This window comes from Neodiprion lecontei, chromosome 6 (genome assembly GCF_021901455.1).
Source record: "Neodiprion lecontei isolate iyNeoLeco1 chromosome 6, iyNeoLeco1.1, whole genome shotgun sequence".
In the NCBI taxonomy this organism is placed as follows: domain Eukaryota; kingdom Metazoa; phylum Arthropoda; class Insecta; order Hymenoptera; family Diprionidae; genus Neodiprion; species Neodiprion lecontei.
Window position 1 is genome coordinate 9,236,504 of NC_060265.1, and position 15,449 is coordinate 9,251,952.

General features: G+C 38.1%; 1 protein-coding gene across 6 annotated transcripts in view; it reads right to left on the reverse strand.

Moving 5' to 3' along the window:
* Window positions 1-2,612: 2,612 nt before the first annotated feature.
* LOC107217552 (LIM domain only protein 3) overlaps window positions 2,613-15,449 on the reverse strand; it is a 111,413-nt gene continuing 98,576 nt past the window's right edge. For all 6 annotated transcript variants that reach the window (XM_046742457.1, XM_046742460.1, XM_046742459.1 and 3 more), the window contains 2 exons: window positions 6,382-6,634; window positions 2,613-5,474 (listed from right to left, as the gene is read on the reverse strand). In XM_046742457.1, coding sequence (XP_046598413.1) covers window positions 5,328-5,474; window positions 6,382-6,634 — 400 coding nt within the window. In that variant the 3' untranslated portion in view covers window positions 2,613-5,327. The remainder of the gene's footprint in view (window positions 5,475-6,381; window positions 6,635-15,449) is intronic.

The window sequence follows — 15,449 nt, forward strand, 5'->3', positions numbered from 1 at the left end:
TACGATCGTGGTTGTTGCTTAAGGGTCGTTTCGTACAGATTAACTATTCAAACCGATGCTCGCAAGGCATATTGATCGTTGGTCAGGAATAATTGAGGCAAAAACAGGACGACCAGCGTGGAGGAAAAACGAGGAGGTGGTTTGTCAGGCGAAACGTACCCGTGAATTCCAAAGCTCTGGCAAAGTCTTCTCAACATTTTCGAACGATAAAATTTGAAATATTACCGCAGTAAAGTTCTGTTCACCCCGCAGAGGATGTCCGGGTCATAACGCCCGGTACACGCGACTGCCTCGGGGAGTTACTTCGGTTTCAAAAGAATTCTTTCTTGAAAAATCTCAAACCCTCTCCATCCGTCTCTGTATGCGTCGTATGCTGTTAGCAATAACGGATGTCTCGCGACGACGAACCGAATACTCAGGGGTTTGGATTATTCAAAATTTCAACACTGTAAGCTCAATCTTCGAGCCTTGCAACAAAGACACAAAATTTCGAATTCAATATATCGGTGAAATTATTTCAACAATTTATCCAAGCAAAACGTGTCTTATTGTTATCTTAATGTTTCAATTCCGACTGGCAACGCATAAACGATTTGTGTTTTCCTCTTGCAAAGATATTTTCAGTGGACTTTCAGACAGTGGGATGAACAAAAATATTCTCGTTCAATCGAGACGCGTCAAAATATGATGCGTTATTTTTGATTTCTCTACGTTATACGGATATAACATATTTTCAAAAGTTGAATACAAAAATGTCTCATCTAGCGTTATATTTCACGTTTTCTAAAAACCTATTAAAACGATTTGTGCTCAAATTTGGACAGAAACTCAGAAAGATGGTAGAATTTTTCCAACAACTCAGAGATGAACTTTCCCGTCCGCGTTTAACATGTTTATAATTCCAGGATGTTTCAAACAACGTAAAGTCCCCTCGGTGACTCTCTACGATAGTTCGTCACTATGATCATGCATTACGCTATGATCAATCGGAATCTCAGTTCTTTAAAACGTGCGGAAACAAAGCTACAGAAAGATGTTAAAAATAAAGAAAAAAAAAATAAATAAACATTTAAAAAATCAGGATCTTATTTCGAGCGGTATAATTTCTTTTGGCAATCGCAACGGTTGCATTCGTATAACAAATCGCCGAAATAGAGAGGATGACACGGTTATCCGTCGAATCTTTAATTCCGCGAGCAGGGGATCCGCAAAAGCGGACACAAGACTCGCCGCGGTTGCTGTTGTGGTAGGTTTCGAGACCGAGGGGTTGAATCGCGTGCGTCATTTGCCCGCTGCATCAATCTGCGGGGGTTGCACGGAGCCAAGGGCGTCCGATAAAGTGAGGAGGAGAGCCCGAGAAGCCGGAGTCGAGTGGATGCATTCACGGTCTGCAGACACGCCGGCGTTCCTAAAGGGGATGGAAATTGCCTCGACTGATTTCATTTCGGGCTAGATTATATTTTTAAAGGGGAGTAATCTTCCTTCTATCCGCAGAGTGTAAGTGTGCGCACCAACGACACGCATACACCTAAGGGTTGCAGTCTGTATACGCGTATGCGCAACAAACCTGCCGAGGGTGTATGATTAATGCGATTTTTCAACGGCCCTTTCCAACGAAATATAATTAAATTTTTCTATCCCTTATCTTTGATGCAGAAGGGATGAATGCACGCGATGCCATTTTTTCGAGACTTCGTTTGCGGCTACGAAATCATTTCGTTTAATGCGATTACGATGCGGTGCTCGATTTATAAATTGCCATTTTCAACGTTGCAACGTCATTTCTGATTCAGGGTTTGTGGGACCTGCAGTCGGATAGAAATCGCGTTGAAATGAAAAACGGGAGAGGAGGTTTGAAATCGGATTTCCTGATTATCGAATCACAATTTTGGGATCTGTAACTTATAACGATTGTATGTATCTACATCGATTTTTCTTTTACCGACTGTCTATCTTAGACCAATCTTGGGGAATTTATTTTATCAACAAATAAAGTGGAAACTATTTTTCAGGAAATTCCGGCGAACTACTTGAATTATTGCTAAAAAAAAATACTCGTAAAATAAGGTGATTTTTTGTGAGGAAGCATGAATCGAATTCGATATAACCAGATTTAAAAAATCGACAAGTTGTCGCGTTATACGAATGTAATTGAAATAAGTAAGAAATAATTAACGACAACAAAGTGTACGAGATTCTCTTCATTTTGATTCAATATTATGAAAAACCAATTTGTGAAATTGCGAAATAAAGAAGACTTATAATCCCGTACATAAATGAGAACTTTCAAAAAAATCATCGTTTCCATTGAGCAGCTCGCGAAATATAGAGTAAAATAATAACGACGATAACAACGATTACGATAAGATCCACTCAACATCGCATTGATGGATTGGAAGACATTAAGTAAATCACGCTCCTAGAATATCGAATAACTTTGAATTCATTACCGAAGATTGGAAAATGGTGGAAGAAAGATCGAAGGGAGTTCCTACGAAATATCAACAACTAATCGACGCGAAGAAAAAAGTAAAAGGATTAATAGTAGCGAGGGTAAAAATATTTCGGTTTCGAAAAACCGACACATTACACAATGCGGACATTCCACGGTATTCAAGTATTAATATGAATGTATTTTGTTTTGTTTTTTTTTTCAGTAGTAATGGAATTCTATTAATTATAATAGGTATGTTTATATTAATAGTGTACTATAATAGTAATAATGATATTATATACAGATGCATAACAAAGGGAAAGAAAATTCTTCTCTTAAAAACTACTAAAATGCAACAATAGTTCATTTTTATACAATATAATAATAGTAATGATAATGATGATGATGATGATAGTAATAATGATAATAATAATGTCAATAATGATATTTTTGTACTTAATCATACAATGGTGTAATGTACAATGCTTCGTGTATATTTTTTTGGAAATTTTTTTTTCAACCATCCAGCCAGCTCATCATCGTTCCATTATTTGAATAATTTTTGCGATATATAACACAACTTCGTATTTATACATATATATATTATATAATTTTTCTCGTATATATATATATTTATAATGTAATGTGTGTTTTTTGGTATTAGGTATTTGCGTTTTGGTTGGTAATTATATAAATCTATGACTATAATATAAAGCCCCTCTGAAATAGAGAAAAATTTCATTCACCGTCATCGCACATATCTTATTGTAGAAATCTTATAAACAAAGCAAATCGTGTGATCCATTTATTCCGAAAAAAAAAAAAAAAATCCCAACGCGCTGCTCCGAAAGTAGGAATTTTAAACTTTAAAATGCATCTGTTGGATGTATTTTATATACTACATTACAGGTTGTAACGTGGAACTTTCAAAACTCTTATCGAGGGATTGGGATTGATTGATTAGTAATTTTCTAACGCGTTGCGAATACGATCAAACGTATTTTGTTCTTGATAACAATCATTTTTGTAATTTTGTCGTATAATTTTAATCTCTTTGTATGGTAAAGATTTAAAATACAAGTAATTCTTCGTATTTATTTTCTGTCAAATTGTGAGTTTTGTATTAATTTCATGCGAATTTTCTATTTTTTTTTAATCGAGATATCGCGTCGCAAAAGGCCACGACACAACGTATAACTCGTGAATTTCGGTCGTAGAATAATTACTAATTTCAGATTCGTTTTCGAAACGTCTTGTACATGAACTGCACCGGTATCGTTAAGCTTTAGCTACATTTACAGGTTATAACTCTTTTAAAAAAATATCACATCACAAAAATTCATCTCATACTGATGTAATTTAAATTTTGCGTTCCTTTAAATTTAAATTTAAACATTAAAAATGAAGTTAAAAAAATAAGAAAATAAAATAAAGACAAAGAAAAAAAAAACTCGAATAAACGAGTTCCACCACTGTCGAGAGCTGTTCATTTCATCTTCAGTTCTCTTTTGTCCCAGTCCTAGAGAGTATATGAAAAACTTCAATGAAAGAGACAAAAAATTTACGTTAACGAAGGACATTTCACCTTATATTATAATCTTTGGTATCAGCTGTATGGAACCCACATAGATACTTCGTCTGCTTCGGGTTTTCTTCTAACATTGGGAATCCACGAAAATAAATCATTTCTTTCTTTTCACCTTACATCAATCTCGTCGAAATTCGAAAATTTAAAAATAAAATCCTGTTCAAAATGCACGATCATATATTCATAATTTCGTTTATGATTATTACTTAAATAGGTATGCATGTACAATGTACGATTGAGTTGAGTCTCGACGAAATTTCTGAGCCTCATGGCACGCGTCTGATACAGTCTGCTTTTCTTATTTTATTCGCCTTGTATTTTGCACTCTTTAATTATACCGGTGTGCAACAAATCTGTATGCAGCAACTTACTATCACGGATTATTTTCTTGCCGATTCTATGGAAGATAAATGATATTCAGTAATTTAGATTCGTACCACGAACAGACTGCAATAGTAATAATAATGAAACAATATGACCGTATACTCGTATTTTTAAACTTACAAATAGATATTCGTAGTAACCTAGAGTACAGCTATTTACAGATTCATTTATATATATATATATACATGCATATATGTATATATGTATTTTAGTTTGTGTGTCCGCGTGTGTATGGATATATATATATATATATATATATACATATATACATATATAATATACGTATATATATAATAATCACTACAAGTATCTTACACAAAATTATTACATATCGTATTATACAACGTATTACATATTTATTATTTTCTCACTTCGTCCGAGACAACGAACGTAAAAAAAAAAATTAAATTATCATTACCAATAACTTGTTTTCTCTCCTTTCCAAATTAATCAACAATTCGAAGTTCGTTTCGCCTTTCATCATTTATAAATCACGTTATGTTTGTGTTCCACGTATCGGTTTTTATTCTTCACAAAATTTGATCCGGCACCTTTTCGACTGAGATCTATCGATCGAGTTTTTAGAAACGAAAAAAAAAAAAAAATGCAAACGACCAAAAAAAAAAGAAAAGTTTTTTTTTGTTCACACCTATTTCATACATCTCATACAGTTTGAAAACAAAGGGCAAAAAAACGTAATTTTCTTCACGCGCGTTAAAATTGCAGAGCCGAAAGCTTGCAATCGTTCGCTTTTTGCGGGGCTTCTGTCTGTCAGATTATAATTTCGAACACTGTATTCTGGCCGGTAAAGTCGCGGGCCACTTTTTTGGGTATAGATTTCTCTGATTTCCAGGTAGATCCACGATCGTTTCAATAGCCGTCGAGACACCTTAGCTTTTTCATCGGCGGTGCAGCCTCGTCTCAGCTCGTCGGCGCCGGCATCGACATTGGCGGAGGTTTTACCGATCCGATTCCTGGCCCTGACAGACCGTTATTGTTCATGTCACCCGGTCCCCTCGGCCCGCCTATGGTCCCGTTCATGTTCGGTGGACCTCCGGATATCTGCCCCTGCAGCATCCCAGATTACAAACCCCAATCAGTAAGCCATAAATTGAAATTTGCGACCGATCTCGATTTCGGTGAATTTTATTGAAGCAAACGTGGAAAGCGAGACGGAAGTTGGAAAACAACCGTATGTTTAGTCTAGAAAAACACAGCTGTCAATAATAATTTGAGAATGAACTGTAGAGTACACGATTATTATTTAATCATACTTTCAATAGCGATGTTTCGTTTCAAATTTGCGACAGCTGATTGGTAGAAAACAGTTTGAGGAAAAAAAAAGGAAAAATGAAAGAAACTGGTGAGCGACAAGCTTGAAAAGTTTAACTGTGAGATTCGAGGGAAGAACTTTATTTATGTAACTTGTATTTCGAGCTTGCATTTTGCAAGTCGCGTAATTTTTAAATTCTATCACAATAAAAAAATTAAAAACAAAATAAAAAAAACTTTCTTGCAGAACGATGTGCGAATGAAGACAAAACCGTTTGGAACAAGGTCCAAAAGACATAAAAGGCATTGTACCGAAATTCGGTTTATTAGATAATCGTAATTAAGAGTATACGAGAAGTTTGAAACGGGCGAATAATATAAACACAGCTGCGTGTATAATGAGTAAGAACCGAGTAATTGAACAACTTCAATCTCGCAGCGAGAGCGAGAGCGAGAGAGAGAAAGAGAGAGAGAATGGCGTCTAAGCAAAGCCATGCAACTACCGATAAAGAGCTTAAAGGCTCCGCTCAACATAAACAGTCTGCTGCCCGAAAAGCTTTCGAGCCGAGCATTGAGTAAGTCGAGTAGTAGAAATTCACCGTTATCGCCGAATGGCGCAACAATAATCGTCCGCCAAAAAATGTTAGAAGCCCCGAAATCGGAGGGAGGGATGATTCGAAGAAAAACGGTGAAAACTACTCACGTTCGAGATGTGATTGTGGTGTCCAATCGCCTGGGCCATGGGGCCCGGCGGCTGATGGGGATGCTGCATCGGACTGTGACTGGGGTGCATGTTCTGTCCAGAGGGTGTCGGGGTCGGGGGCAGCTGCCTTTTTATGTGTGCAAGCGAGGCGGGAGGGTGAAGAGCCATATTCGCGAAGACGAGCCTCTCTTCGTAGTCGTATTCGCAGAGGATTTTATTGTCGCAGAGGTAAAATCTGTCCCCGACGCAAAATCTGTAAGCACGGCAAAGAAGACACGCAAGAATAATACACATCCTGTCACCGTATCGATGGTAAGAAATATATGCAACGTAATTGTTGCCTATCTCTGTATCTAAATTGAATAAAATCAATATCGTTTCGTTTCAGCCACTGAGAAAATTTTCATCTATTCAAAGTTAATAGAAAATTACTGTTTGAATTAGAAGAAAATTAAGTACAAGCAACCATTTCATGAGACTATACTCGTTAGCGATTCTATACGTATATACTAATTTCAACGCAAAATCAATTTCGTTTACTTTCTTCTACGTATTTTTAAATTTTTTCATTCAGCCATCGTTCAACGATACTTTTTACCCTTTAATAATGATTTAACATCAATTTATTGTCGCAACGACATCAAATTATTGCGACAATCGGAAGAAAATATATTACAAGCTAGCGTTATAAAAAAAAAAAAAACAGAGTAGGTGGTAGGTACATAAAAAATACAAAATTTTTTGATTACAGCTAGGAAAAAAAGCTTATATCTGAAATGGCGAAATAGCGGCGATTCCGCGGAGGTGGAGGATGCAAGTGCACGCGGCGATTCGCGAATCGTCGTCGTTGCATTTGAGCGGAGAGCCAGATATAGGTAGAGGTAGGGGTAGAGGGTTATGCTGGTAGAAGCAGATATTCATAATCGTTCGGGAAACAGAATTATCGCAACGCGCGGACGGGTCGTCGGCTCAGCCAGCTATTATCCCGTTATAACGAGGCAAGCTTTCCACTGAAATTATTGAATTAACGGATTGTGGAATTACGACCAACGCGTTATGCGCCCGTACCTACACACATATACCGCCCATCCCACCCTTGGCTAACTCCTACCGTTCATCACTGCAGAGCAAAAGCTGCGTGCAACGATTCGAACAGCATTCCGCGTCTGCCGCGTTGCAAAAATATGCGAAATCGCGTTTGCGCATAGGGAAAAAAATTATTCCCTGCAATTGTTGCAGGCAGCGCGGAGAATTTTCAATTTAAGATATAGCGTATTTTTACAGTCCTTTTAACTGCTTTCATTTATTACAATAATTCAAAATTATTGTACGGAGAAAAATTTCTAGCTTCCGTTAGTTTTACAAGTCTCATAAACATTTCGATTCTTTTTATTCTTTGCTCGCACTGCAACCGTTGCAATAATTTGACGATGGTTCGTAATTATCCGATTGCAGGAACTTGGCAAGCTAAACAAAAACAAATGGAATGTTGCAATCAGCGTAAAACCGTAAAACGTAACATCGGCAATTACAACCACACTAAATATTTCCTATAAATTGTAACACGTACATTTTCTTAAAAATTGGTACAATATTTAAAACGATACCAATTCTAGAACAGGTATATACAATTGTTTAGTGACTTTAACGGGTACTACTTTATATTCCCAAAATATCGTCATCGACACCAGTCCGAGAAATTCTTTGCATCATTTTTGACCCTGGTTTATCGAAAAAGCAATATTCTTCAACTTTATACGACAACGCGCGACACTTTTTCATGCCGCGACTGCAACAAGCGGAGCTGAATCCGGGACAATTTTATCTTCCGAGGATATTTCGCGGGCCCCGAGATGGCCGTAAAGCGATCCTAATGGAAGGTCTCACGAGTTGCAGCAGCAAGCCAAACGCGATTTAATTTATTTATTCAAGCTTACATATCTATGCCGTTAGTCCTGACCGTCTATATATTCGTCCGTCGAAATTCCGACTGCGGAAAGGACGGTGCGTTATGGCCGCGCGCGGGACCGGAGTTAAAAATTCACCAACGCTACACGTCGGTCTGTCCGGATTGAAATTTTCTATGCAAGCGAGTTCTCTCCTAGACTGTTGCAGCTTCGGCGTCGCAGATTACCGAACGTCCGCTCGTCCGTTGGACCTTTTTATGCGGCCATTTCGTACTTTCCACGGAAACTTTCTACGACGGGATATCCTGTCGCTCGGATCAACTTCTTTCGACTTTGACAGTTTTTGCACTCTCGGGTTAAGTGCAGTGTCGCGTTACTCACTTCGAAACGAATATCTAGACTCAATAGATGGGAAGTATTAGATAGGTGCTCACACGTCGATCGATCTCTGGAATGAAAAACCCTGAAACTTTATCATTTCAGGAGAAGGCATCAGGTTTTCAACTCCGTTTTTTTTTTTTTTTTATTTCATTGAAAAAAAATATTTAATCTGAACGTAGTTCAATTGAAAAATAATCAAAATTTCGCTTGGTAGGAAATTTTTTTTTTTTACGGTGATGAAGGGACGAAGGGGGGGGGGAGGGGTAGGTAACGCAAAATGGCGAGATGTGTTCAATGCAAAGAGAAGGAAAACAATTTTTATCGCCACAAAAGTTAATATATTTTCTTTACTGCAAATCGACGGAATGTACACAAAACTTTTGTAAATCTAACGGTGTATGTAAATAGATGAAAAAAAAAAAAAAACGTGTGCGATCGTTCAAACTCTGATTTAGACGTACGTACGTACCGCAAGATGGAAAGTGGAATGCCGCAACGGTGGTATATCGGAAATTGGAACACTAAAGGAAAATAAAGTGTGCGCAAGATTTATCGCGTAAACACGGATGAAGATAGATGTGAGCTGAAAAGAAATCAAAGATGTTTGTGTTGCTTGGATACGATTGGAAGGCAATTTCTCGGAGTTGGATGAAAGGTAAAAGAAATAATCGGCCATTGAGGGGGAAAATAAATTTTCACATTGATTTTCTAAGCATATCTACGCGAGAAGTCCTCCCCCCCACCCATCAAGTTTATTTCAATCCTATTGCAGATGTTTGAAAATTGCATACATTACAGCAAATGTATATACACGTATACTCAAAACTAGTTCGACAATTTTAAATAGTACGGTTAGTCTTTAATTGGACACCCGTTAAATTAGACCGGACGTCTTTTTAGGAGAGTAACCGTGGAGCTAATTGGATCGGTAAATCATCCCCTAGCCAAGGAGGGGGATGGTTTTCCCTCTCCAGACTCCGCCCTGCGCCCAGTCAGCTACTCCAAGCAACCCTTTATTGCGTGTTATTACAGTCTAAAGTTACCCTCGTATAATTGTTGCTGTTTAATTGCGAGTTCTGAGTTCAGGCTCGTGTCACGTTTCAGCTAATTGCGCGCCAACTTCTGCTCCTGTATTGCGACAACGAAAAAAAAATTAAACTAAATTCTTTCATAAATATATATATATACTTTTTTTTTCTCACTGAAACGAAATTTAAACATTGTTTTTTACTGCGAAAAAAATTCTCTCAAACTTTAGAATTTTCAGTTCATGTCTAAACAGGATGGGCAAAAATCACGCTGTTTTTTGGTTTTTTCCTTATAAAATTGGTTTTGATTCGTTACATGTTTATGATGCGTTAGCCGTTGCATTTTTGTTCAGTCTCTTGACCATGGAATTAGAGAGATAACCCATTGAGTTATTCTTTTTTAGTGTATACTTTTTTTTACAAGTGCGCTACTCCAGTTTCCGTCTAACATGTGTTATTGATAATATGCTACGAACAAGTTCACACTCATGTTTATTACTTTAAAATATGTTACTGTCAGGTATTATTTTAAAGTCAATCGTTCATTTTGACATTTTCTTAATATCCTAATAAACACATGTGATCTAAAAATATACGCTCTACACCTTTGTTCAAAAAACAATATTGAAAGGGTTAAAAAACTGTTCTTTGGTCCGGATTTTCCAGGTAAAACTCAGTGGGTTTAATTGGGTCGGGAAAAATTGGGCCCACCCCGAGTCTAACAGGTGCCTTACAGCATGTGACTTTTTTCCATTTATGTAAATAACATGTCAAAAAATATACATAATTCCATTTTCTTTGCCGGATTTTCAGCAAGAACCGTGTGAATAATCAAATCATATTCAAAAATGAAATTAGCTTAATTTTTTCCATTGGAATAAACAGAAACCAGATATTAGAAAAATCAGGACTTCTTGCAAATTTTATTTTTAAAATTACCGATCGATGTCGACCATCCAAGGTCTGCGAAAAACTAATCCTATACTTGGGCAGAATTTTTATTTTAGTAAAAATTACCGTTCAGACCTTGGGCCAAGAAAATAAAAAAAAATGTACATTTCCTTAATTTAAAACAATTTAATTTATATTACAATAATGGAAGCCGAAATTGAATGTGTAACTGGTATTTCGTACCGATTTCAAAAGAACTCTCAGAACTTTGTCAGGATGAAATTTAAATATCAGGGAATGTACCTGGTTAATCAAATCGAGATTCATTTGAAATTTTCAAACCTGGATATTTTTTTCGAGGATACCTATTCTGCATTCACGTTTTCCGTTCTCCGTCACGTCGTTTCTAGATTCCCTCAAACCTCCCCTCCGAAATATTGATACTTGGTTGTGACACACGTATCGTATACGTAAACCATTCGAATATTGCTCCCGATTCTTTTTCGGTGAATTCATATATTCTCAGATATTGGCAAGTTGACAGCCTGTCGACGGGGAAAATTTCAACGGCTTTCTTATTTCTCCAGCGATAGTCCGAAACTACCCCACCTTACACTCTTGCATTATACCTACTTGAGCGAAAATCACGCACGTTTTACACGTCGGGGTCGTTCAACGTCGTTGCGTTAGGCGGGTTACACGATTCGAGAATACCAGGGGAAAAAGTATTAACGCAGCTGCGCGTGGGTTGAATTCAATTTTTGAACCTCGTTTGACGAGAATTATATACATTAAGAATAAACCGAAACCAATCTCGATCGATTCTCTGAAGTTTGTTTAATATTGCAAAACCATCGACGTTAAGTCGAGGACAGCACTGGAACGATTTTCAAAATCAATGTTCACGTAAATACGTTTACTAATCTGTGTGAATTCCGCCGGACGTGCGCAACATTTTCTTATTAAGATTCATCCCAAAGTTTCTTCGATTTTAAGTCAAATTCATGCAAGTTTTTCTTAGTTCGAATAAAATCGATGCAAATTTTTTAGAATTAGTATGACTACGGGTATGACTTTAAACTGTACTAAAAAATACGTATATACATGAGCGTCATCAGCGGCGCACTTATCATCATGTATTTTACAGCTACAGCCAATGGGCAACTACGAATAACTAAATTTAACATAACTTCACGTTTTTCTAGAGAAATGCAAATGTCAGCCATTCCTCCCCAACGTCCACCTCTACTACTGGCCACGGAAAGTTGAGAGTTATCGATGATTTGGCGATGAGTAACCTGTTCCGCGTTATCAAGAATACACTCGTTACACCTACACGGGAACGTAAAAATATATACGCTCGTAGAGACAGAAACGGCATGTCGGGTATAACGGAAATGGTATACGAGCCGCGCATTGTCAAAGATAGACAATACGGGACGATAAAAACGTAAAATTGATGCTCTTTTGTTCGCGCATTGTTTGAGAAGCTGTACAGCGTTTGTTGCACGCTTGGACGAGCTATTACTATTGCAGGCTTGAAACTGCACCCCTGGTCCAATAAGCTCGCCCGTTCCACCCCCTATCCAGTTTTACAAAGCTTTTTGTATTTTCTGTCGGTTTTCACCTTCCGCCACCTTCTCCAACCTATTTTCATCACGACAAATATATTTCCGATCCCCGGCCGGTTTCGCCTCTATGATCTCTTTACTTTTAACTCCGGCTGAGTTGGCTCGCGACGAATCGAACCAAGAATAAAAAGAAATTATGGCACAGATATTTCATTCCTCAATTCACACTTGTGTAATGTGAAAACTTCTTCATAACGTAGACCCACTAAAATGAACCATTGCAAAATTGTTCGATAGTAAATACATCGACACAATCTATCGTATAATTCATTCACCCAGTAAGGGTAAGGACAAGTTTCCCAGAGTAGTATAAAAAATGTACAATCCTTCTTCGTCTTATCATCCTGCTATTTCCCTCTGTCAAAGACCCGGAAAACAACGCTGACCTTTCGCTTTCGCGTACGTAGGTACCGGTATAGGTGCACAATAAAATGCCAAATTGGCGACGACGCGCTCTCTGTAATTGGCTCTGATTGACGGTCTCAATTCAGCAGCCTCTACATAATATATAGTCAGCCTCCGGTTTACTGCAACAACCGTATACCTATGACTGTGCAGCCAACGTCAATAGGAGTTAATGGGTAATAAGAAATGAAAAAATAAATCTCCCCGCGTTTCTTCCAAGAGTAATTGCGGACCGCGACTCTCTCGTTGACCTTCGGGCACTCAGCTTCCATTCCACTTCGTAAAATATAACTGGCAATCCGCGCAAATTCAACCCGCCCCTGAGCCCACAATTCACGACTCCTTTTTTTCGATCGCAAGCAAGCAATAAGAGTCTCGGTAAGTACAAAGCAGCATTCAATTTTATAAAAATTATTCGACACATCAGGTAATTTTGTCATTGATTCGGTGATTTACATTGAATCCTTAGCTGTGTACAGAAAAATTGCTGAGAAATATGTAATTTTTGACGGCTAATAAAACAACCTCTTATTTATGAGCAGCTGTGTTGAAAAAACTGAAAAATAGTCTACAACCTGTTAATTGTAAGTAGTCAGTAGGAGATATCGACTGTTCTGAAAAGATCAGTTCAACGACTTGATTCTCGCTACTTCACTTATTTGTGCGAAAATAACATTTTATGGAAATAGATTTTTATTTTCATTTTGTCAAGAAACTCTATGATTTTAAACAAAAACTGAAAAAACCAATGGACAAAATTCCATTTTAACGGATTTAATCATTTTCAAATTAACGTCGAATCCGCATCGATCAAGACAAAAATAATTAAAATCTATCCATTCGTTCTCGAGACAACATCGGACGAGAAATCGGCCGCACATATAGAGTGAAAATGATCAGAGTTCATGTTTTATGCCTCAAAAAATTTAGATATAGCGAAAAGAGAAAGTTTATTAACTTCCAGGCTGATTACACAGTAACTCCTTCTCCTACAAATTTTCCGAATACGTAGAATCAAGGATGAAAAATTTTTGTACGTCAAGTCAGGTGAACTTGATAAGGAACGTACCGTAAAGACAGAGTATCCAGTGATCCCTGCGTCATAGTAAACGCGTATCTCAACATATAGAGACATCCGTACACGTAGAACAGGCCGGCAATAACTTGAAGCGTAACCTTTAGCTACCCCATTGCGAAGCAATCTCTTGCCCTATGTGCCGTGGCAATTTGATACAAAAATGTCAGCAGTATCTAGATAATTATATAACTGGCCCCTGGCTCGGTGCCTCGATCGCGTAGCGTTGCGGGGATCGGGGGTTGCGGGGGCGGCGAAATAGAGGGTGATTTCCCAGCTGGCCTGTAAAGCAACCCCCGGAGTGGACCGCGTCTCGCGACCATCCCTGCCTGTCTTTCTCTCTCCCCCCTCCGGTCGCCTGTTTTATCTAGGTGTGTAGCAGGAGTCGCCGTCCGTGTGTGTCGCGGATTCGTTCCTGTCTTTATACACCGGATTTTGTTCGCGCGTGTGTGTGTGTGTGTGGAAGCTTCCAAGCTTCGCCGAATACATGCATACGCGATAGCGCGCATCCACGAGCCACGCGAACCGAAGCGAAGAATATTTTTCATGGAGATTGGCGACGCAAGACAGATTTTTCAATTGGGAGCCTCGTAGGAGGACACCTTCTATCCCCCCTTACAGTTTTATTTGCCCGCGAGGTGAACTGAATGAAAGAACACACAACGGAGCTTGATAAAGGTTCCAATATTACATCACCGATTTTTAGACGTCACTTCAAATACGCGGAATATGAAGAAATGGAATGTTATACCAGATACGAAGTTGCTCGACCGCTACTTATACGTTAAAATTTGCTCAAAGCCGAAGTACAAATCCATACACTTTCCAAAAACCAAAAGTTGATTATTTTCAGATTTCAATAATGAAGATTAAACAAATTTTGTCCACTCAATTTCGTTCGGAGATTGAGAAAAACCAAAGTAAGACAGAGAAGAACGAAACTGAATCGCAATTTCGTATAACTTTTTGATTTTTTTATCCTCGCTTGCTAAAGCTCGCTCAGGGTCGGGTGCATAGTGTAACTGGTTTTTGTGCTCGTGCGCTCGCTTACTAGTTGTCAGTGTTTTACCAGATGACATAGTTGTAGGGTAGACTGGGGCACGATGAACTCCCTAAAAAATTCTGGTATTTGCTTCACAGTGTATAGAATGAACACCGTCTTTGTGCATGTGAGGCAAAACGAATCTGCCCGTAAGATTTTTTCTATACAATGCTACAAATCACGTTTACAGTTGCATGTAAGTATAACGTATCGTGATTTTATGACAATAAATTTCGTCAAAAAATACCACAGAACAATCAGCTGAGTGCTAACAGATTTGAAACACGACGCACAGCAATATCAGCTCTAATTGAACGACGTTATTGTCATGTATTCCTATGTATACTATGCCAACTACTCACCAATTGCAATTTGTTGATCCTGGTCGTTCGGATTTTTTTTTTCCAATTCAAAATGTTATCTGAAGCATGTATATTGGTTTGATCGTACAAAAAATGAAGTTTTTAATAATCAAACTTGTAAACTTGAAAATTAGTTCTGAAGGTCGAAAGTAGCCAAGTCATAACCTGGACAGTCAGATCTACGGAGAGCCTTTCCTGGATGCCAAGATCCACCAGATGGAGGACCTGGACGGCTAAATCTAGGGAAAATTAGTCCTGAAGGTCGAAAGTCACCAGGTCAAGGACCTGGACAGACAGAACTACGGAGCGTTTGTCCTGGAAGTCGAGATTCACCAGGTAGCGGACC